Raw genomic sequence first — 20,884 nt, 5'->3', positions numbered from 1 at the left:
GCAGGACAATAACCAAAAACACAAGGCCAAATCTACACTGCAGTTGCTTACCAAGATTGAATGTTCCACAAAATGTGGAATAAGTCAAGGGGTATCGAATACTTTCTGAAGACACTATCTAGAGCTACATTATTTGTCACATAGATGCGTATTCAGGTGACGTGTATCACACCCACGTACAACAACAAAGATGGCTACATCCCTACACTGGATCGACATGTACCTTTATGTATATCACATATATAAATATCATATTCACTCTCTTGTCACAATAACACACACACACACACGTACAGGATCAAAATGTGCCATGACTGAATAACGCTTGACAATGTATTTTTTTTTCTTCTGTTTTCAAGGAAAGCCAAGCAGTGACATGTACAGTAAATGTTGGAATAATATGAAAATCTTGCTTTGTGTAAATTATTCAACAATTAACTGTTTAATATTAAAATGATGAATACATTTATTGGAGAATGTGTTTCTTCTTATGCTCCTTAGCCTCAGTGTATTTGAGGAATATGTTTCAGGCGTAATGAACTCTTGTGTCCTGCTCATGGTGACACTAAATCAGCACATTTTCAAATTTTTAAGGTCAAAAAGGTCAAGCGTAAGTTCAAATGTAACAATCCCTCTCCAGATGCTACAGCAGCGGCAATGTTTTCTGTTTCGACCTGATCCGCTAGTATCTGCCAATCTGTTTGTACGGCACTCGAATTTTACTACAGGAGTACAACTAGGGAGTTTTATATACTATGACAGTGATATGTGGTTGTCTCACCAAGCTACCTTTTTAAGATGAATGAACTAACTGTAAGTCGCTCTGGATAAGAGCGTCTGCTAAACGACGAACACATAGGTGGAACAACAGAACATTAGCTATTCTCAAATTCCATGGTTTCATATTCACTTGAGACACTGTACTAAGGTCAGTTTTGCATTTCCCCCTCCCCTGGTGGGATTTGGAAAGTGTACGCTGATCCTGGATCTGTGCATAAGGTCAACTTGGACTAACCGGACCAACTGATGCATAACTGAATATGATCATGGTGTGACCTCTATTCAGCCATGTAAATACAGTCCTGTAGAATCACTAGGGTATTTACTAAAATAAGGATTGATGAGTTAGCCAGTTAAAAAACAACCAGAAATGACTAGATTTTTCTGATTCATTAAGAAAGCTTAACTTGGATATGTGATTTTGGTTGTTTGAGACCATGCCCATTTTAAGCTTATCTTTCAAGCTTAAATTACTTCAGACTTTTTAGGCAAGTTAGCTGTTTGGCTAAGTCATTGTTTCTGTTTTGTAGTATACCCCTCTGGACTAAACACTGATGCACATCAATGTCAATAGGCCACCAACTATTGACTTCACACTGCACATATACACTGTCAAGCCACGTGTGATTCAGAATATGAGGGTGTCACATGTCTACATTGTTAAGAGCAGTGTTCCTCAAATGTTCGATCACAAAGTCATTCCAAGTTAGTTCAATGCAGATATCTATATATGCTGTCTGAGTGAATGCAGTTTTCCATTACTAGTGAACTGGAACGTCTGGTGGACCAAAATCCAATGTATAGAAGTGACACGGTCCATTCCTAATTCTATATCACAAAATATAATTCAAACAAATTCTACACACATTTCTATCTGAAAGTTCAGATATGTTGCCCCTTCTTCAATTGCCACTGAACTTAGAACGCCTGTCTTGCTGCAATCTCTTCATCAACACGCTCTGTATTTTCACACTTAAATACAATGAACAGTGTGTCAATGTAAAGGTCTAATCTCACCACGGAAACCACTTCAGATCGCACAAGTTCCGCTCAACAGTTTCCCAGATCAGCACAGCGTTATGATGACACAAACAGAGAAACGGATCATCTACCCAGCAGGGTAGACGACACGAACACAAGTAGAGAAATCTTATCAGAATGGTTGGCTTTATAGTTTCAATTTGAATGAACTATTGAAGCTTGTTAAAAGAGTCATGTGAGAAATGATTATAAAGTTACTCTCCAAGCTTGTGAAAGCGTATGAACGGAAGAAAAAAAATGCATGAATGATTGTGTAATATTGGAACAAGGCTAGTGTGGCTGTACATGAGTATGCCACTTTGTCCTCAGCTAAAATGGCACAGAGAAGCTGAAAAGAGGAAGCTGTGTTTGGTTGATTTGTACTCTTCCCCGTTCATTGTCTTTTTTACTGTGCAGAGTCAGAGGACTAACTACACACACTCGTCAAGGGAACATGGTTGGAACACAACAACGTTTTGGATGAAGGCATCTCTATACTCTGGTTTCCAGGTGCTTTTTGGTTCTTCGTCTGGATGCTGTCTGGATAGGGTTTCATATATATATTGAAGGTGAGTACATTTTTTTTTACAAATGTTTTCATATCTAACTTCATATCATATATCACATCACTTCTGTCCATTGTGTAATAACAGACACATTTTAGCAGAGTCCTTCTTGGACATGAGCAATGTCTGATAGATTTATTACATTGAATATGTTGAGGTATGACATCATTTTTTAAAATCAAGCACGTGATCAACTGTGATTGCAAAGCCCTCGTCGTCCTTAACATTTCTAGCGCTCAGTTAACCCTCCTAATGCTTGGCTAACCCTCCTAATGTTCGGCTAACCCTCCTAACGCTCGGCTAACCTAACCCTCCTAATGCTCAGCTAACCCTCCTAATGCTCAGCTAACCCTCCTAACGCTCAGCTAAGCTAACCCTCCTAACGCTCAGCTAAACCTCCTAATGCTAGGCTAACCCTCCTAACGCTCAGCTAACCCTCCTAACGCCCAGCTAACCCTCCTAACGCCCAGCTAACCCTCCTAACGGCCCAGCTAACCCTCCTAACGCTCAGCTAACTCTCCTAACGCTCAGCTAACCCTCCTAACGCTCAGCTAACCCTCCTAACGCTCAGCTAAGCTAACCCTCCTAACGCTCAGCTAACCCTCCTAACGCTCAGCTAACCCTCCTAATGCTAAGCTAACCCTCCTAATGCTAAGCTAACCCTCCTAACGCTCAGCTAACCCTCCTAACGCTCAGCTAACCCTCCTAACGCTCAGCTAACTCTCCTAACGCCCAGCTAACCCTCCTAACGCTCAGCTAACTCTCCTAACGCTCAGCTAACCCTCCTAACGCTCAGCTAACCCTCCTAACGCTCAGCTAACTCTCCTAACGCCCAGCTAACCCTCCTAACGCTCAGCTAACTCTCCTAACGCTCAGCTAACCCTCCTAACGCTCAGCTAACCCTCCTAACGCTCAGCTAACTCTCCTAACGCTCAGCTAACTCTCCTAACGCTCAGCTAACTCTCCTAACGCTCAGCTAACTCTCCTAACGCTCAGCTAACCCTCCTAACGCTCAGCTAACTCTCCTAACGCTCAGCTAACTCTCCTAACGCTCAGCTAACTCTCCTAACGCTCAGCTAACTCTCCTAACGCTCAGCTAACCCTCCTAATGCTCAGCTTGCTGCTGCCCTCTGTCCTTTTTTACCACTCTCTCTCTCCCCTCTCATCCCTTCATTTTCCCAGACTTCTTCACCGTTAAACTCTTTCCTACCCCTCTTCAGCCACTCCGCCCTCACACCTTTCCCTTCCCCTCTTCATCAAAGTCTTCCCTCTCTCCGTCGCCTCTTTTCATCCCCTCCCTCCCTCTCTCCACGGTGCCTCTATCACTTCCCCTCACTGTGTCTGTTCTCTCCCAGCCAGCCCCTATTCAGGAGCCCCTGGGTTTCAATGTGTGCATCCCAAATGGCATCCTATTCCCTATGTAGTGCACTACTTTTGACCATAGGGCCCTGGTTAAAAATAGTGCACTACATACGGAATAGGGTGCCATTTGGAATGCATTTATCTGTGGTTAGGTAATCCCCCTCCCTGATCCGACTCTGCCTGGGATACTCGTTCGTGTGTCCCCCCCCTCTCGTTTTCTCTCGGACTCTTTCACTCGCTCACTCGCTCAGCCCAAGTCTCGGTGTTGCACGGCGAGCTGACCAGCTCCAGCTAGCCTTCTCTATGGCAGATTCTCCCTTAAACAACTCCTGGCCTTCTTTCTCCAAACTCTGGATGAAACGTTGGTCCTTCAAGAGAGGTAGCTACAACCATCACTATGCATGTGGTTCTCTGTCTCCCTTTCTCTGCCTTTCTCCTAATCACACTTTAAAAAGGATGTTTTTGTTGATATCTTGCGTTACGGTGGTCTTAAAGTTTCTTCAGATATGGAATCTTGAGGTTTGTGTCTTGTAATTTCAGTTGAATTATCTCCTGGGGTTCTTAATATGGTCTAAACCTGCAATGAAATCATTCTCACTTTTGAAAAAAAAATACATATTTTTTGTTATTATCTTAAACTAATAGTTATATTATATATCAGCATGTGTTTTATATTGATGTTGTATAATTATTTTATTTTTTTGACACAGTGAGGTTTTGTCTATTTCCTTTGGTGTTGAGGGCTCAGTGCTTTCACACTGTAGTAAATGGATGATCAAAGTGCATTTCTGTCTCTAAGGGATGTGAGATGACAGGTGTTGATGTGTGTCATGCCCACAGATTTCATATCACATGTATACTGAACAAAAATATAAACGCAACATGTAACAATTTCAAAGATTTCACTGAGTTACAGTTCATATGAGGAAATCAGTCAATTGAAATAAATTCTTTAGGCCCTAATCTATGGATTTCACATGACTAGGAATACAGACATGCATCTGATGGTCACAGAAACCTTAAAAAAATATATTGTCTCAGGAGCTCGTCACGTTATTTCTGTGCATTGAAATTGACATCGATAAAATCCAATTGTGTTCGTTGTCCGTAGCTTATGCCTGCCCATACCTTAACCCCACCATGGGGCACTCTGTTCACAACGTTGACATCAGCAAACCGCTCGCCCACACGACACCATACATGTGGTCTGCGGTTGTGAGGCCGGTTGGATGCACTTCCAAATGTTCTAAAACAACATAGGAGGCTTATGGTAGAGAAATAAACATTCAATTCTCTGGCTACAGCTCTGGTGGACATTCCTTCAATTATTATTAATTGTAATTATTATTAGCATTTTTTTTAAAAAGGGTTTTACATTTACCCGTTTTTCTCCCCAATTGCGTGGTATCCAATTGGTAGTTACAGTCTTGTCTCATCGCTGCAACTCCTATACGGGAGAGGCGAAGGTCGAGAGCCGTGCGTCCTCCGAAACACAACCCAGCCAAGCCGCACTGCTTCTTGAGACAAAGCCCGCTTAACCCGGAAGCCAGCCGCACCAATGTGTCGGAGGAAACACCGTACACATGTCGACTGTGTCAGCGTGCATAACGCCCGGCCCGCCACAGGAGTCGCTAGAGCGCGATGGGACAAGAACATCCCTACCGGCCAAACCCTCCCTTAACCCGGATGACGCTGGGCCAATTGTGCACCGCCCCATGGGTCTCCCGGTCACGGCCGGCTGCGACAGAGCTTGGACTCGAACCAGGACCACAGTGGCACAGCTAGCACTGCAGTGCCTTAGACCACTATGCCACTTGTGAGGCCCCTGGTGGACACTCCTACATTTACATTTTTGTCATTTAGCAGACGCTCTTATCCAGAGTGACTTACAGTAGTGAGTGCATACCTTTTCATACTGGTCCCCCTGTGTTGTGTGACATAACTGCACATTGGTTGGCTTTTATTGTCCCCAGCACAACGTGGTGGTATCTTTTATTTCAGCTAATGAAACATGGGAACAACACTTTAAATGTTGTGTTTAAATTTTCATTCTGTGTATTTTTTTTATTTTACCTAAACAATACATCTGTCACATATCTTTAAAGATGCCAAATGGCTGTGGGCTACACTAGTTCATTTAGCAGACAGACTCGCTTATAATTCCCGTATTTTACATTCTTTTATAGTAAGAAAAATACAATTGAACATAGCTGAATAAAATAGAAAGGATATTTTCCCCAAACGATTTCCGAGGCAGTGTTAAATAGTTCATGTGTTTCACTATGTTCTGTAGGCGATGGGCTCTCCAACCCTCTCCCAGGGGTCCTAGGCCTATAGACTACTTTAGTTGTTATACAAACCTTATCAAAACATTGAGGCCTATAGGCTAACTAGGCTACATGATACATGCGACTATAATTAGAAACAATCCAAGGACCTTTCCTTGCCTTAGTTTGCACAAACCCGGCATCATTCACAAGTGATGATATTCTCAACCATCAGACTATTGTCAATTTAATCTTTACATATACTAAATATGTGTCAAATTAGATTTGATATAGAATGGGCCATCATCATGCACCTGTCGGAAGAGAAGCGGGACGGGAAAAAAAGATGTCACCTGTATGCACTTGAATATCGAATGGAGGACGCTTTTCACGCGGTTCATTTTCATGCCAGCCAGGTAGGCTACTCCGATTGTAAAACAAAGCAATGTGCTTCATATTAGAATAGTTCAGAAATAAATATAATAGGCCTAGCCTATAGAATGCTGATGGGATCCTCCTCTTTTTAATAGAGGCCATCAGAACTCTGTTTTCTCATGCAATTGCATAGCATAGCCTAACCTATCGAAATGTTACACAACATAGGTTTATAGCAACAGTTATTTAATTCCATGCATCAACCAGCTATGAGGAGCTGCCTCTCACTGCACATCAGCTGATCCTATTCCGCTCAAACTCTGAAGGCCGGGGCTCTAGTGAAGTGTTTGATTTGATTTTCTATTGCATTTGCATTGATGTCAGAGTGGTTAGAGGGACAATAGAGCCCTGAGTACCAGACAATTAGGACCTGATGGAGGGTCAATAGAGCCCTGAGTACCAGGCCATTAGGACCTGATGGAGGGTCAATAGAGCCCTGAGTACCAGACCATTAGGACCTGATGGAGGGACAATAGAGCCCTGAGTACCAGACCATTAGGACTTGATGGAGGTACAATTGAGCCCTGAGTACCAGACCATTAGTGATCTGATGGAGGGACAATAGAGCCCTGAGTACAAGGCCTTTAGCGACTGGCCGTTAGCTTGTTTGGTAGGCTACTAGTGACCATCAGCGGCATTCGGGTGCAGGTTTGGAGAAGCCTAGTTACCGTGACTCAACTGTCACATGGCGTTTGACTGAGGTCATGACTCGTGACTACCGGTGTGGTGGTAATAAGGTCGTCATAAACAGCCCTAGTTATGATTAAGGATCATTTTAGCTCAAATAGGCAAGTCAACTGCCATATCAAGCCTGATTGTATCTGCTTCTTCCTAATTTTTTTGTCGGGTCATGGGTGATAAAATTGACTATGATGACAGTGTAGAAATGAGCAGCCATCTTTGGGATGTAGTTAACACTGTTAGCTGCCGTTTCCTTGTTTATACAGTCTCTGTCTGGACTCAACAGACAGAGACACAGCATTGGCATCGGTGTTTCTGAATGCATTGGCTCATTTGTGGCCCTATCAATATGAAGAGGCTGAGGAACGTCTACGTTGTTTCACATCAATAGATTTTTTTTTCTCACCTAGTTAGCTTGGGGATTTGAACCAGCAACTTTCCGGTTACTGGCCCAATGCTGTTAACCGCTAGGCTAGCTGCCGCCCAACTCAATGGTTAAGAAATAGAACTACTAAAATGCCATTATTAAAGGATCAGGTCAAAGTAGAGGAGAACAAATCAGTGTACAGAAACAAACAGGCTTTGAATAGTCTCTGTAATCCTTACAACACCACAACGCAGTGCTTCATACTCAACTATTACAACTGTAGTTAAACGTATTGCTAGTTTGTCAACAGCTCTCACTGGCCCTGTAGAGGTCTGTGTACTGTGTCTACACGGGGGGGGGGGGCTGGATGTGATTGAGCCAAAGTACTCCAAGAGCCTGGGAGGCCCTTTGTTTAATCTCCCTAGATGCATTAAAGATATGAGAGGCCAACCATAAAAGGCTATGGCTGCTGGTGCTACAAGCCTCAAGCTGAAGCCCAAACCCAGGCAGGTTTACACTTAGCCAGTTGGATCTGGATGAAGCAAACACTTATTCTCTCTCTCTCTCTCTCGCTCTCTCGCTCTCTCGCTCTCTCTCTCTCTCTCTCTATCTCTCTTTCTCTATCATCAATGTTTATGAATGCATTGGCTCGTTTGTGGCCTATCCATTCTCTCTCTGTTTCTGTCTCTCTCTTTCTCTCTCTCTATCTCACTGTCGCTCTCCCTCTCTCTCTCTATCTCACTGTCGCTCTCTCCCTCTCTCTCTCTGTCTCTGTCTCGCCTGCCCAGGACATTGTCATTCCTCTGGCCCGAGAGAGTGATTTACGTTAGAAAATACATCCACGTTGCACTCAGCAATCACAATCATAATTTGTTGGCCATGCCGTTAGGGAGTAGAGAGGCGCAGAGAGCAGGGCCCTGGTTTATAGCATCAGCAGGCAGGACGTGTGGAGTGGGTTGTTTCCAGTCTCCAGTGGGGCTGGGGTTTGTGTGGTCTGGTTTTCATCTTTCCTGGGCTCAACACTATGGGACTTATCCCCAGTTCAGTTTAACCACAGCTCGTCTCCTCAGACTGGGGCTGGCTGTGTCTGAATGTGTCAACCGTCCAGTGGTCCCGGCAGCCTTTCTACAGATAGGCATCTCTGTGAGACTGAACATGAACAGCTCAGAGATCAAACTAATAACTTAGTAGACTAATAAGACATAATTGGCTGATAGTTAATAAGTACACAGTCTAGCTTTGGTCTGATAGTTAATGAGTACACAGTCTTAGCTTTGGTCTGATAGTTAGTGAGTACACAGTCTAGCTTTGGTCTGATAGTTAGTGAGTACACAGTCTAGCTTTGGTCTGATAGTTAGTGAGTACACAGTCTAGCTTTGGTCTGATAGTTAATGAGTACACAGTCTAGCTTTGGTCTGATAGTTAATGAGTACACAGTCTAGCTTTGGTCTGATAGTTAGTGAGTACACAGTCTAGCTTTGGTCTGATAGTTAATGAGTACACAGTAACTTTGGTCTGATAGTTAGTGAGTACACAGTAACTTTGGTCTGATAGTTAATGAGTACACAGTAACTTTGGTCTGATAGTTAATGAGTACACAGTAACTTTGGTCTGATAGTTAATGAGTACACAGTAACTTTGGTCTGATAGTTAGTGAGTACACAGTAACTTTGTTCATTTTGAATTACAGAAACACTAAACATTGTATATTTGATCTGAAATATTACAGACCATGCAATAGATACAATTGTATGAAAAATTATGTGGTCAAATAAAATAGCATCTCTATACAGCACAAGCAGCTTTTTTGCGTATGACATGGATGACATCATAACAAGTTGCCCGTGGCATCATAACAAGTTTCCCGTGGCAACGGTGGTTTGTGACATCATGTGAATATGTGAAGAATCTGTTTTATGCAACAGCAATGTAACAGAGCTTTCACAGCTGGTCTGCGTTATGCCTGTACTGGCATCTGGCTCTGTACCCACAGGAGGTTGGTGGCACCTTAATTGGGGAGGACGGGCTCTTGGTAATGACTGGAGCGGAATCAGTGGAACGGTATTAAATACATCGAACACGTGGTTTGCGGTTCCGTTCACTCTGTTCCAGACGTTATTATGAACCATGCACCCCTCAGCAGCCTCCAATGTCTGAACCTCATTGGTAGGCTTTACTGGTTAGTCTCATACCAATAACACACTCAAGGATGATTTCTATCTCAGTAAACTGATATCTGTACTTGGCCATATAATACTACTGTCAATCAATCAATCAAATGTATTTATAAAGCCCTTTTTACATCAGCTGATGTCACAAAGTGCTGTACAGAAACCCAGCGTAAAACCCCAAACAGCAAGCAATGCAGGTGTAGAAGCACGGTGGCTAGGAAAAACTCCCTAGAAAGGCAGGAACCTAGGAAGAAACCTAGAGAGGAACCAGGCTCTGATGCCTGACCTATAGGCCTATAGGGTTCAGGTATGGGTTGATTTTTGTCTCCCTCTTCCTCACTTCGTTCCTCGTCACTCCTCACCTCTCCACCTGATAGCTGATGTATGGTGAGCATTCTGGCAAAAATGTTTGCCGTGTATCACCCTAATTAATTAGAACCTGAGAGCAAGACTATTCTCATGGTGTCTCAAACAGTTCCTCCATCCTCCATTTGTCATTAAGAGCAAGGCTATCCTCATGGTGTCTCAAACAGTTCCACCGTCCTCCATTCATTAATAGCAAGGCTATCCTCATGGTGTCTCAAACAGTTCCACCGTCCTCCATTCATTAATAGCAAGGCTATCCTCATGCTGTCAGGGCATATTGTAACGGCCGTCAGAAGGAGTAGACCAAGGCGCAGCGTGGTTAGTGCTCATCATAATATTTTAATGGAACACTTTAAACAAAACAAGAAATGAACGACAGCCAAAACAGTTCTGTCAGGTAAGATAACTAAACAGAAATTAACCACCCACAAAACCCAAAGGAAAACAGGCTACCTAAGTATGGCTCCCAATCAGCGACAACGATGTACAGCTGTCCCTGATTGAGAGCCATACCAGGCCAAAACAAAGAAATACAAAAACATAGAAAAAAGGACATAGAATGCCCATCCTAGTCACACCCTGGCCTAACCAAAATAGAGAACAAAAACGTCTCTATGGCCAGGGCGTGACATATATACCTGTAGCACAGAATAGCTAGCTTGTTTTCGGGGGTTAAGTCATCATGATTGATTGATTCATTGATTGATTGTTATCTGACACGACAGATGTGTTTTGTTCCTGTGGCAGGATCAGAATGTAAGCCATGTTCGACCCTGCAGCCCCGTGTGAGTGTCTCAGAGGCATCCTCCTTGTCCTCGTCCCTGTCCCCAGCCTCCGTCGCTAAAGACATCTTCTTCAACAGTGCCACTGAGGAAAAGGTAGAAAGGCTTTCTTTTCCTTCTATTCTCTGTCTTGCTTTCACACTCAGTGCATCCACATCTGAACGTGTCAAAACAACAAGCCCTAACTCCTCTCCACCTCCCTCCCTCCCTCCCTCCCTCCCTCCTTCCCTCCCTCTCCTTCCCTCCCTGCCTCCCTCCCTCGCCCTCTCTCCCTCTCCTTCCCTCCTTCCCTGCCTCCCTCCCTCCCTCCCTCTCCTTCCTTCCTTCCCTCCCTCCCCTCCCTCCCTCCCTCCCTCCCTCCTTCCTTCCTTCCTTCCCTCCCTCCCTCCCTCCCTCCCTCCCCCCCCCAGGATGGTGAAAGTGACTATGAGAACCCAAGCCTGGATGAGGATGTAGACAGCAGTGTGGAGGATCTGCTGGGTTTAAGCTGCTCCTTCATAGACTCAAACTATTACAAAGACCATCAAGGGGTACACTCTGTATCGGCTGCCACAGAAACCAGCCCTCCTACCCTGGGCTTTCCCAGTAGATATAGAGACAGTCCCCAGCACAGCTCCCAGCTCCATCCCAATCCACATCCCTATTCATATCCCTATCAAGAGACTGAAAACAAATCCATACCCCATCACACTATTGTGGTCACTCAGTTCAACCCAAACCTGTTGCAGTCAGGCAGTGCCATGGACGGCTATAACAGTGAGTCGGTGGACCCTGTTGACCCTGTGGGTGTGGTGAACACTATGGTGAATCTGAATGGACCAGGAGGACAAGGAGACATGATGGATTCTGACAGAGAGAGCTTCCCTATCCTGATCAGGTCCATGTCTACATCACGCAGACACAGCTTGGGCATGCCCATGTCTCCCATCGACTTGGGGAGGAGGTAAGGCCCTCTCTCTCCACTCAACTCACTATTTTCATTTATTTATTGAACCTTTATTTAACTAGGCAAGTCAGTTAAGAACAAATTCGTATGTACAATGACGGCCTACCAATAGGCAAAAGGCCTCCTGGGGGGACGGGGGCCTGGGATGATTTTGTATTTTTTATAAATACAATATAAATATAGGACAAAACACACATGTTAGGTCAGTCTGTGTGAATGGTATGGTAACAACCTGTCTATTAGTCTGATTATGTTAATCAATGATATAACTGTCGAAAAAAATCTTATGCTAATTGCTGTAAATTCCTTACATTTATCAAAAAAATTGTAATAAAGGTACTACATATAGAATTTTGGGGGGAATTTTTGCATTGTAATTTCAGAAAATGTCCATAACATATCTGCATTAATAGTGGAATGATAGTGTTTCACAGTGTTACTTACCCGCCAGTGTCGAGATTGGCTGTCCACCAGCTGGTGGACTAAAACCGAAAGTAAAAGGCTCAGGCGTGAGTCTCCACCTTGTTACTGTGAAAAGGGTTGTGGGGGAGGGGTAGATTTGTTTTGACTGCAGCCAAGTGCTGTTGCAATTCACCTAGCTTCCAATTCTAAGACATTCTAGGTGAAGCACCTTTAATGTGTACTTCTGTAATGACAATATAAGTAAATGACTTCAGCAAATAAGTAAATGACTTCAGCAAAAATAAATAATAGAATAATAATTATATTTAATGTAACTGTACAAAAGGCATATTTTCAGATGATCTCTGTATTTTGGTTTCTTACTTTAACATTTCACTCTCTTGACAACAAATAAGCCCTTTGGCTTAGACTAGAATTATCCCCAGTAACATTAGTGGTTACATCTCGGAGACCAGAGAACTTCTGCTTCTAGTTCTCTGTGTCCTTAAATGAGTTCAGAAAGTTCTCTTGTGGTTTAGTCTGATACTTCTCCACATAACAGCTTGGGTTAAAAATTGCAGTGTAGACAAGGCCACGATAAGATAAACGATTAATGAAGCACCCAAACACCACCAGCCACAACAGCATACAATTCCTCTTTCACTTTTCACCTTTCTTCCGCTCTTTAACTTTCCCACCTAGGTCCAAGAAGCTTCAAAACAGCTTCTACCCCCAAGCCATAAGACTCCTGAACATCTGGCTACCCAGACTATTTGCATTGCCACCCCCTTTTACGCTGCTGCTACTCTCTGTTTATTATCTATGCATAGTCACTTTAATAACTCTACCTACATCTACATATTACCTCAATTACCTTGACTAACCGGTGCCCCCGCACATTGACTCTGTATATAGCCTCACTATTGTTATTTTACTGCTGCGCTACTAAGTAAGCATTTCACTATATTCGGCGCATGTGACAAATACAATTGATTTGATATGTATCCCTTTCCCACCATATGTAGCCCTTTCCTGCAGTCAAATGACTTAGCGGATTCATGTGTGGAATGTTATTCATATTTTTCATAATTTCATAATTAATCAACATTATTTAAATAACCTGATGGAGAGACAATAGAGCCCTGAGTACCAGGCCATTAGGACCTGATGGAGGTACAATAGAGCCCTGAGTACCAGGCCATTAGAACCTGATGGAGGTACAATAGAGCCCTGAGTACCAGTCCATTAGGACCTGATGGAGGGACAATAGAGCCCTGAGTACCAGGCCATTAGGACCTGATCGAGGGACAATAGAGCCCTGAGTACCAGACCATTAGGACCTGATGGAGGTACAATAGAGCCCTGAGTACCAGGCCATTAGGACCTGATGGAGGTACAATAGAGCCCTGAGTACCAGGCCATTAGGACCTGATCAAGGGACAATAGAGCCCTGAGTACCAGACCATTAGGACCTGATGGAGGGACAATAGAGCCCTGAGTACCAGGCCTTTAGTGACCTGATGGAGGGACAATAGAGCCCTGAGTACCAGACCATTAATAACCTGATGGAGGGACAATAGAGCCCTGAGTACCAGACCATTAATAACCTGATGGAGGGACAGTAGAGCCCTGAGTACCAGGCCATTAGGACCTGATGGAGGGACAATAGAGCCCTGAGTACCAGGCCATTAGGACCTGATCGAGGGACAATAGAGCCCTGAGTACCAGGCCTTTAGTGACCTGATGGAGGGACAATAGAGCCCTGAGTACCAGACCATTAGTGACCTGATGGAGGGACAATAGAGCCCCGAGTACCAGGCCATTAGGACATGATGGAGGGACAATAGAGCCCTGAGTACCAGACCATTAGGACCCGATGGAGGTACAATAGAGCCCTGAGTACCAGACCAGAAGGACCTGATGGAGGGACAATAGAGCCCTGAGTACCAGACCATTAGGACCTGATGGAGGGACAATAGAGCCCTGAGTACCAGGCCATTAGGACCTGATGGAGGTACAATAGAGCCCTGAGTACCAGACCATTAATAACCTGATGGAGGGACAGTAGAGCCCTGAGTACCAGACCATTAATAACCTGATGGAGGGACAATAGAGCCCTGAGTACCAGACCATTAATAACCTGATGGAGGGACAGTAGAGCCCTGAGTACCAGACCATTAGGACCTGATGGAGGGACAATAGAGCCCTGAGTACCAGGCCATTAGGACCTGATCGAGGGACAATAGAGCCCTGAGTACCAGGCCTTTAGTGACCTGATGGAGGGACAATAGAGCCCTGAGTACCAGGCCATTAGTGACCTGATGGAGGGACAATAGAGCCCTGAGTACCAGGCCATTAGGACCTGATGGAGGTACAATAGAGCCCCGAGTACCAGGCCATTAGGACATGATGGAGGGACAATAGAGCCCTGAGTACCAGACCATTAGGACCCGATGGAGGTACAATAGAGCCCTGAGTACCAGACCAGAAGGACCTGATGGAGGGACAATAGAGCCCTGAGTACCAGACCATTAGGACCTGATGGAGGGACAATAGAGCCCTGAGTACCAGGCCATTAGGACCTGATGGAGGTACAATAGAGCCCTGAGTACCAGACCATTAATAACCTGATGGAGGGACAATAGAGCCCTGAGTACCAGACCATTAGTGATCTGATGGAGGGACAATAGAGCCCTGAGTACCAGGCCTTTAGCGACTGGCCGTTAGCTTGTTTGGTAGGCTACTAGTGACCATCAGCGGCATTCGGATGCAGGTTTGGAGAAGCCTAGTTACCGTGACTCAACTGTCACATGGCGTTTGACTGAGGTCATGACTCGTGACTACCGGTGTAGTGGTAATAAGGTCATAAACAGCCCTAGTTATGATTAAGGATCATTTTAGCTCAAATAGGCAAGTCAACTGCCATATCAAGCCTGATTGTATCTGCTTCTTCCTAATTTTTTTGGCGCATGTGACAAATACAATTGATTTGATATGTATCCCTTTCCCACCATATGTAGCCCTTTCCTGCAGTCAAATGACTTAGCGGATTCATGTGTGGAATGTTATTCATATTTTTCATAATTTCATAATTAATCAACATTATTTAAATAATCCTCTCAAAATCCAGTGTTTCTATGTCAAACGGTTTTGTTATATTTCAGTTTTCTGTGATGTATATAGTGTCATATTGGGATGCAAATTCAAAATGTAACACATTTCATCTCTATATCTGACATGGTACAGGTGTCTTCTTTTGTTAAGCCCATAACCACGTGTTCGAAGTGTATACTTTTGTTTCTAAGTAGATTTGTTTAAAACTACCCAGAAACACTCTGTGTGACCCTCATTTAGCCCACTGCAGTATATTGAAATAGCCATTGTGTTATAGAATGAGTCATCTGCTCTGGTGGACATAATTGTCACGTTCTCATAAGACATTTACACTTAATAAATGTCATTTTCACTTGCCATTTTATTTTAGGCACCAAAAGCCACCCTTAAATAATTCTAAGTATTATAATAGATCAGAGTCTTGATATATCATGATTTTATACTACTACTAGCATGAACAGCTCCTACGTATGTTCCTCTGTGGCTCAGTCGATAGAGCATGGTGCTAGCAAGGCCTGGGTCAAGGGTTTCCATTCCCGCTGGGGTCACCAATGCAAAAACAAAATGTATGCACGCACTACTGTAAGTCACTTTGGATAAAAGCTAGTGGTACCCGCTAAATGGAGTTGAATCATCTCTCTCTATAGGCTGAGCCTGGATGCCATAGACAGCGATGGAGAGAGAGATGACTCTCTCCTAAGCCCTTCCCACCAACAGGCCTTTATATACCCAGGATGCCCGGAGCAGGAAGTGGAGGAGTCAGATGGGACAGACCTCTCCAGATCTGAAGCCAAGGAGACAGAAACGGTATTGATGCCACCCCACGGCCATACCTGATGTGTTTGAACATTGCACTCAGCTTGGAGTGCATAAACATATGTTTATAATTAGATACCTTGTATAGTATACACTAAGTACTGTGATTTCACTCTTCTCTACAAAAACTCAACAAAAGAAAGGAAGTAAGAATATGTTTTCAATCAACCAACTTGGTAAAATAAAGGTAAATAACATAAATAAATACATTATGTCTGACATCATTGTAGGAGGAGTGCAGTCGGTCTGGAAGGACATACTCCAGAGCAGAGATTCTGGCCACAGATGAGCGCGTTCACGTTGCACACGTGTCTCGCGTGGTGGAGACATCTAAGAGGGCAGCAGGAGGTCAGTGTGTAGAGTAAGCTGCCTTTGACCCTGTGCCCCCAGAGAGCCACAGACCAACATCCTGCTGTCAGAATGTATGAACTGAACACAACACAATGAGACTGTGGGAGGCCAAAGCTTGGTCCATCACCCCCCCCCCACCATAAAGGAATTCATTATTTTACTCTTCATCTTTTACATAAAGGGTGATTCCATGCCAGCATGGCCCGACAATATTTTTGGTATATCAGATTGTTCTCAGATAGGAACGTTATTGGGAGGAAGGGTGTTTAACATGCGTTTTAAATTTCTATCACAAACCAAATGATACAGAAAGCATGTTGGAGTCATTACACTCCTTATAGTGTACACTACCATACTCCTTATGGTGTACACTACCATACTCCTTATAGTGTACACTACCATATGGAACAGCATATAAAAGGGTACTTTTGAGATATTCATATTATTCGTTTTAATGTTGAATAAATGTAATGTGGAAAATTGTATTTCAGAATGTAGTAATACTGGTTTAGAGCACACTGTATTAGGAGTAGAAGGACACCAAGATGTCATCTGTATCATGTACGGTTCAAAGGTCATAGAGTTTTACAGTAGAAAGACACCAAGATGTCATCTGTATCATGTACGGTTCACAGGTCATAGAGTCTTACAGAGGGCATTGTATAGGTCTAAAAAGAGCCTAAAATTGCCACTTTCATCATGATTTTCACAAAAATAGTTCATGATACAAATCTAAAAAGCATGTCAAACATCCTTCCCCCCAATACATTTTCTATGTGAGAATTGCCAGAACAATCTGAGATACCCCAAATATTGTTGGGCCATGCTGGCATGGAATCGCCCATAACATGGTTTGCCATTGGTTTAGTGGTACTGTTGTATTGCAGAGGAGCTGGACCCAGAGGAACCCAACTTGCACACTGCAGAAGGACAGACTCATATGTAAGTTAGTTAACACAGTCAAATGTATGTTTACAGTGTGTCTTGGAAGGTTGCAACTTATTTTCTCTCTCTCTCACTCTCTCTCTCTCTCTCTCTCTCTCTCTCTCTCTCCCTTTCCCTCTCTCTCTCTCTCTCTCTCTCTCTCTCTCTCTCTCTCTCTCGCTCTCCCTATCCCCCCCTCTCTCTCTCTCTCCCTTTCCCTCTCTCGCTTTCTCTCTCCTTGGCTCAGACCAACACTTCTGTAAACTTTTGTTTCCTTCTGCATTGACATTGTGTACTTATTTTTAGGTAGAGTAATTTACATGAAACGTTGCTGGATTAATTTACATACAAATCCCTTTTTGAAAGGTACATTTGTGTACTGCATTCCTCCCCTCCTCCTCTTCTTCAGTGCAGCCAACTCCCACAGAGTCTACAGGGCTTTCCCTGTTCCCGTTTTGACATCTCTGCTCCATGTCGTATGTCTTCAGACTGTTCCTCCTCCAGTCCTCTCTCTCCCAGCTCCTTAGATGGCCCCTTCGCGTCTGTGTGTGTGTGTGTATGTTTGTGTGTTTGTGTATGCTCTGTGTGTGTGAGGGAAGGCATGCGTGCAGATGTGTGTGTGTGTGTGTCTCTAAATCACACATCCCTTCAGTCTGACACTCAGCGCTCGCTGCCCCCAGGCCCAGACCCATTGTCAGTCTCAGTGTCTTGTTTGTCTTAGGCTGATGATACAAAAAGTTCTGCAAGAGCTCAAGCAGTACCATGGGTAAGTAAACAGGCCAAGGAGGCCTGCTTGGCCCTGATGCACCCCCATCCCATCAAATCCTATAGCCTAACAGAGCAGGGCTGGATAGAAGCATGGGGAAATCACTGGCCATTGCAGTGTTTGTTTGCGTATGTGTGAAAAGGATGAATCAATGGTGTGGAATTAGCATGCGCTTATGCTAGGTTACTCTGGGTGGGTGACAGCATCTGGTTCTGCACAGCAACAGCCTTGGTTCTGCACAGCAACAGTCTTGGTTCTGCACAGTGACAGCCTTGGTTCTGCACAGCGACAGCCTTGGTCCTGCACAGCGACAGCCTTGGTCCTGCACAGCAACAGCCTTGGTTCTGCACAGTGACAGCATCTGGTTCTGCACAGCAACAGTCTTGGTTCTGCACAGTGACAGCCTTGGTTCTGCACAGCGACAGCCTTGGTCCTGCACAGCAACAGCCTTGGTTCTGCACAGTGACAGCATCTGGTTCTGCACAGCGACAGTCTTGGTTCTGCACAGCGACAGTCTTGGTTCTGCACAGCGACAGTCTTGGTCCTGCACAGTGACAGCATCTGGTTCTGCACAGTGACAGCCTTGGTCCTGTACAGTGACAGCATCTGGTTCTGCACAGCAACAGTCTTGATCCTGCACAGCGACAGTCTTGTTCCTGCACAGTGACAGCATCTGGTTCTGCACAGCAACAGTCTTGTTCCTGCACAGTGACAGCATCTGGTTCTGCACAGTGACAGTCTTGTTCCTGCACAGTGACAGCATCTGGTTCTGCACAGCGACAGTCTTGTTCCTGCACAGCGACAGTCTTAGTTCTGCACAGTGACAGCATCTGGTTCTGCACAGTGACAGTCTTGGTCCTGTACGGCGACAGTCTTGGTTCTGCACAGTGACAGCCTTGGTCCTGTACAGTGACAGCATCTGGTTCTGCACAGCGACAGTCTTGTTCCTGCACAGTGACAGTCTTGGTCCTGTACAGCGACAGTCTTGGTTCTGCACAGTGACAGCATCTGGTTCTGCACAGTGACAGCCTTGGTCCTGTACAGCGACAGTCTTAGTTCTGCACAGTGACAGCATCTGGTTCTGCACAGTGACAGTCTTGGTCCTGTACAGCGACAGTCTTGTTTTCTGCACAGTGACAGCCTTGGTCCTGTACAGTGACAGTCTTGGTTCTGCACAGTGACAGCATCTGGTTCTGCACAGCGACAGTCTTGGTTCTGCACAGTGACAGCATCTGGTTCTGCACAGCGACAGTCTTGTTCCTGCACAATGACAGTCTTGTTCCTGCACAGTGACAGTCTTGGTCCTGTACAGCGACAGTCTTGGTTCTGCACAGTGACAGCAGCTGGTACTGCACAGTGACAGTCTTGGTACTGCACAGTGACAGTCTTGGTCCTGTACAGCGACAGTCTTGGTTCTGCACAGCGACAGCCTTGGTCCTGCACAGCGACAGCCTTGGTCCTGCACAGCGACAGCCTTGGTCCTGCACAGCGACAGTCTTGGTCCTGCACAATGACAGCCTTGATTCTGTACAGCAACAGCCTTGGTCCTGCACAGCGACAGCCTTAGTTCTGCACAGCGACAGTCTTGGTTCTGCACAGCGACAGTCTTGGTTCTGCACAGCGACAGTCTTGGTTCTGCACAGCGACAGCCTTGGTTCTGCACAGCGACAGTCTTGGTTCTGCACAGCGACAGCCTTGGTTCTGCACAGCGACAGTCTTGATTCTGTACAGTGACAGCCTTGATTCTGTACAGCAACAGCCTTGGTCCTGCACAGCGATAGCCTTAGTTCTGCACAGCGACAGTCTTGGTTCTGCACAGCGACAGTCTTGGTTCTGCACAGCGACAGTCTTGATTCTGTACAGCAACAGCCTTGGTCCTGCACAGCGACAGCCTTAGTTCTGCACAGCGACAGTCTTGGTTCTGCACAGCGACAGTCTTGGTTCTGCACAGTGACAGTCTTGGTTCTGCACAGCGACAGCCTTGGTTCTGCACAGCGACAGCCTTGGTTCTGCACAGCGACACAGTTTTTGATAAAGATGTCCACTGTATTTTGGTTTTTAATTTTAACTGCATGACCACCTGATTAGAGCTTTTCCTCTGTTTGTGAACTTACCTGAGAATGACATTCAACTACGTGGATGAAGCGTGACCACAGACTGCAGTCACCTATTATTATGCACAATGTTTTTCTCAATAGTAAAGTGCTGTGTTATTGAACCGGAGTAACTGTCCAATCGATGTCTTCTCCTCCACAGAGCCAGGCAGAGGACCACAAGGCCAGAGGGGAAGGAGACAGGAAGTAGTGTGACCTGGTACGAATTTCTCTCCAACGAGTAAGTTGTCCATGGCCAGAGGATTTCACACTCACTTTAGTTTACACTTTAATTATGGAGGTTGACATTTCTTCTTTTACTCTGAAATTCGTTTCATATTAGTTTGTAATTTCATTGATCATTTGGGCCATGTCTGCCATCAGTCATTTGTCTTCTACTTGGTAGAAATGAGGAAGAGGAGGACCGAACAGAGAAAGTGGAGAAGGGGACCAAAGTGAAGCGCACCCTGAGCTCACTTAGGAGCAGAATGACTGGCTCATTCAACAAAGACAAGGTGAACCAAAACAACACATGATGTACTGTATATACACACACACACTCAACATATTAACAACTGGTTAGGGTGTGGTGTGAGCTTGCATGATAAGTGTGAGCATTGAGCAACTTTCTTGATAACTTGGGGAACTCATTTAGCATAATACTGTAGTCTGTTA

General features: G+C 44.7%; 1 protein-coding gene across 8 annotated transcripts in view; it reads left to right on the top strand.

Annotated features, from left to right (window-relative positions):
- Positions 1 to 1,877: 1,877 nt before the first annotated feature.
- arhgef18b (rho/rac guanine nucleotide exchange factor (GEF) 18b) overlaps positions 1,878 to 20,884 on the top strand; it is a 93,964-nt gene continuing 74,957 nt past the window's right edge. For 4 of the 8 annotated variants that reach the window (XM_045687924.1, XM_045687928.1, XM_014123643.2 and 1 more), the window contains exons 1-9: positions 3,977 to 4,107; positions 10,763 to 10,893; positions 11,208 to 11,740; positions 15,907 to 16,066; positions 16,306 to 16,423; positions 17,314 to 17,368; positions 18,072 to 18,116; positions 20,373 to 20,450; positions 20,616 to 20,724. In XM_045687924.1, coding sequence (XP_045543880.1) covers positions 4,032 to 4,107; positions 10,763 to 10,893; positions 11,208 to 11,740; positions 15,907 to 16,066; positions 16,306 to 16,423; positions 17,314 to 17,368; positions 18,072 to 18,116; positions 20,373 to 20,450; positions 20,616 to 20,724 — 1,305 coding nt within the window. In that variant the 5' untranslated portion in view covers positions 3,977 to 4,031. Of the gene's footprint in view, positions 2,370 to 3,976; positions 4,108 to 10,740; positions 10,894 to 11,207; positions 11,741 to 15,906; positions 16,067 to 16,305; positions 16,424 to 17,313; positions 17,369 to 18,071; positions 18,117 to 20,372; positions 20,451 to 20,615; positions 20,725 to 20,884 lie in introns of those variants that run through there. The other 4 variants (XM_045687925.1, XM_014123644.2, XM_045687926.1 and 1 more) reach the window with 3 other exon arrangements.

The sequence above is a fragment of the Salmo salar genome, chromosome ssa10 (genome assembly GCF_905237065.1).
Source record: "Salmo salar chromosome ssa10, Ssal_v3.1, whole genome shotgun sequence".
Classification (NCBI taxonomy): Eukaryota; Metazoa; Chordata; class Actinopteri; order Salmoniformes; family Salmonidae; genus Salmo; species Salmo salar.
Note: the sequence above shows the minus strand (reverse complement) of the source record. Positions and strands in the feature narration are given on the sequence as shown.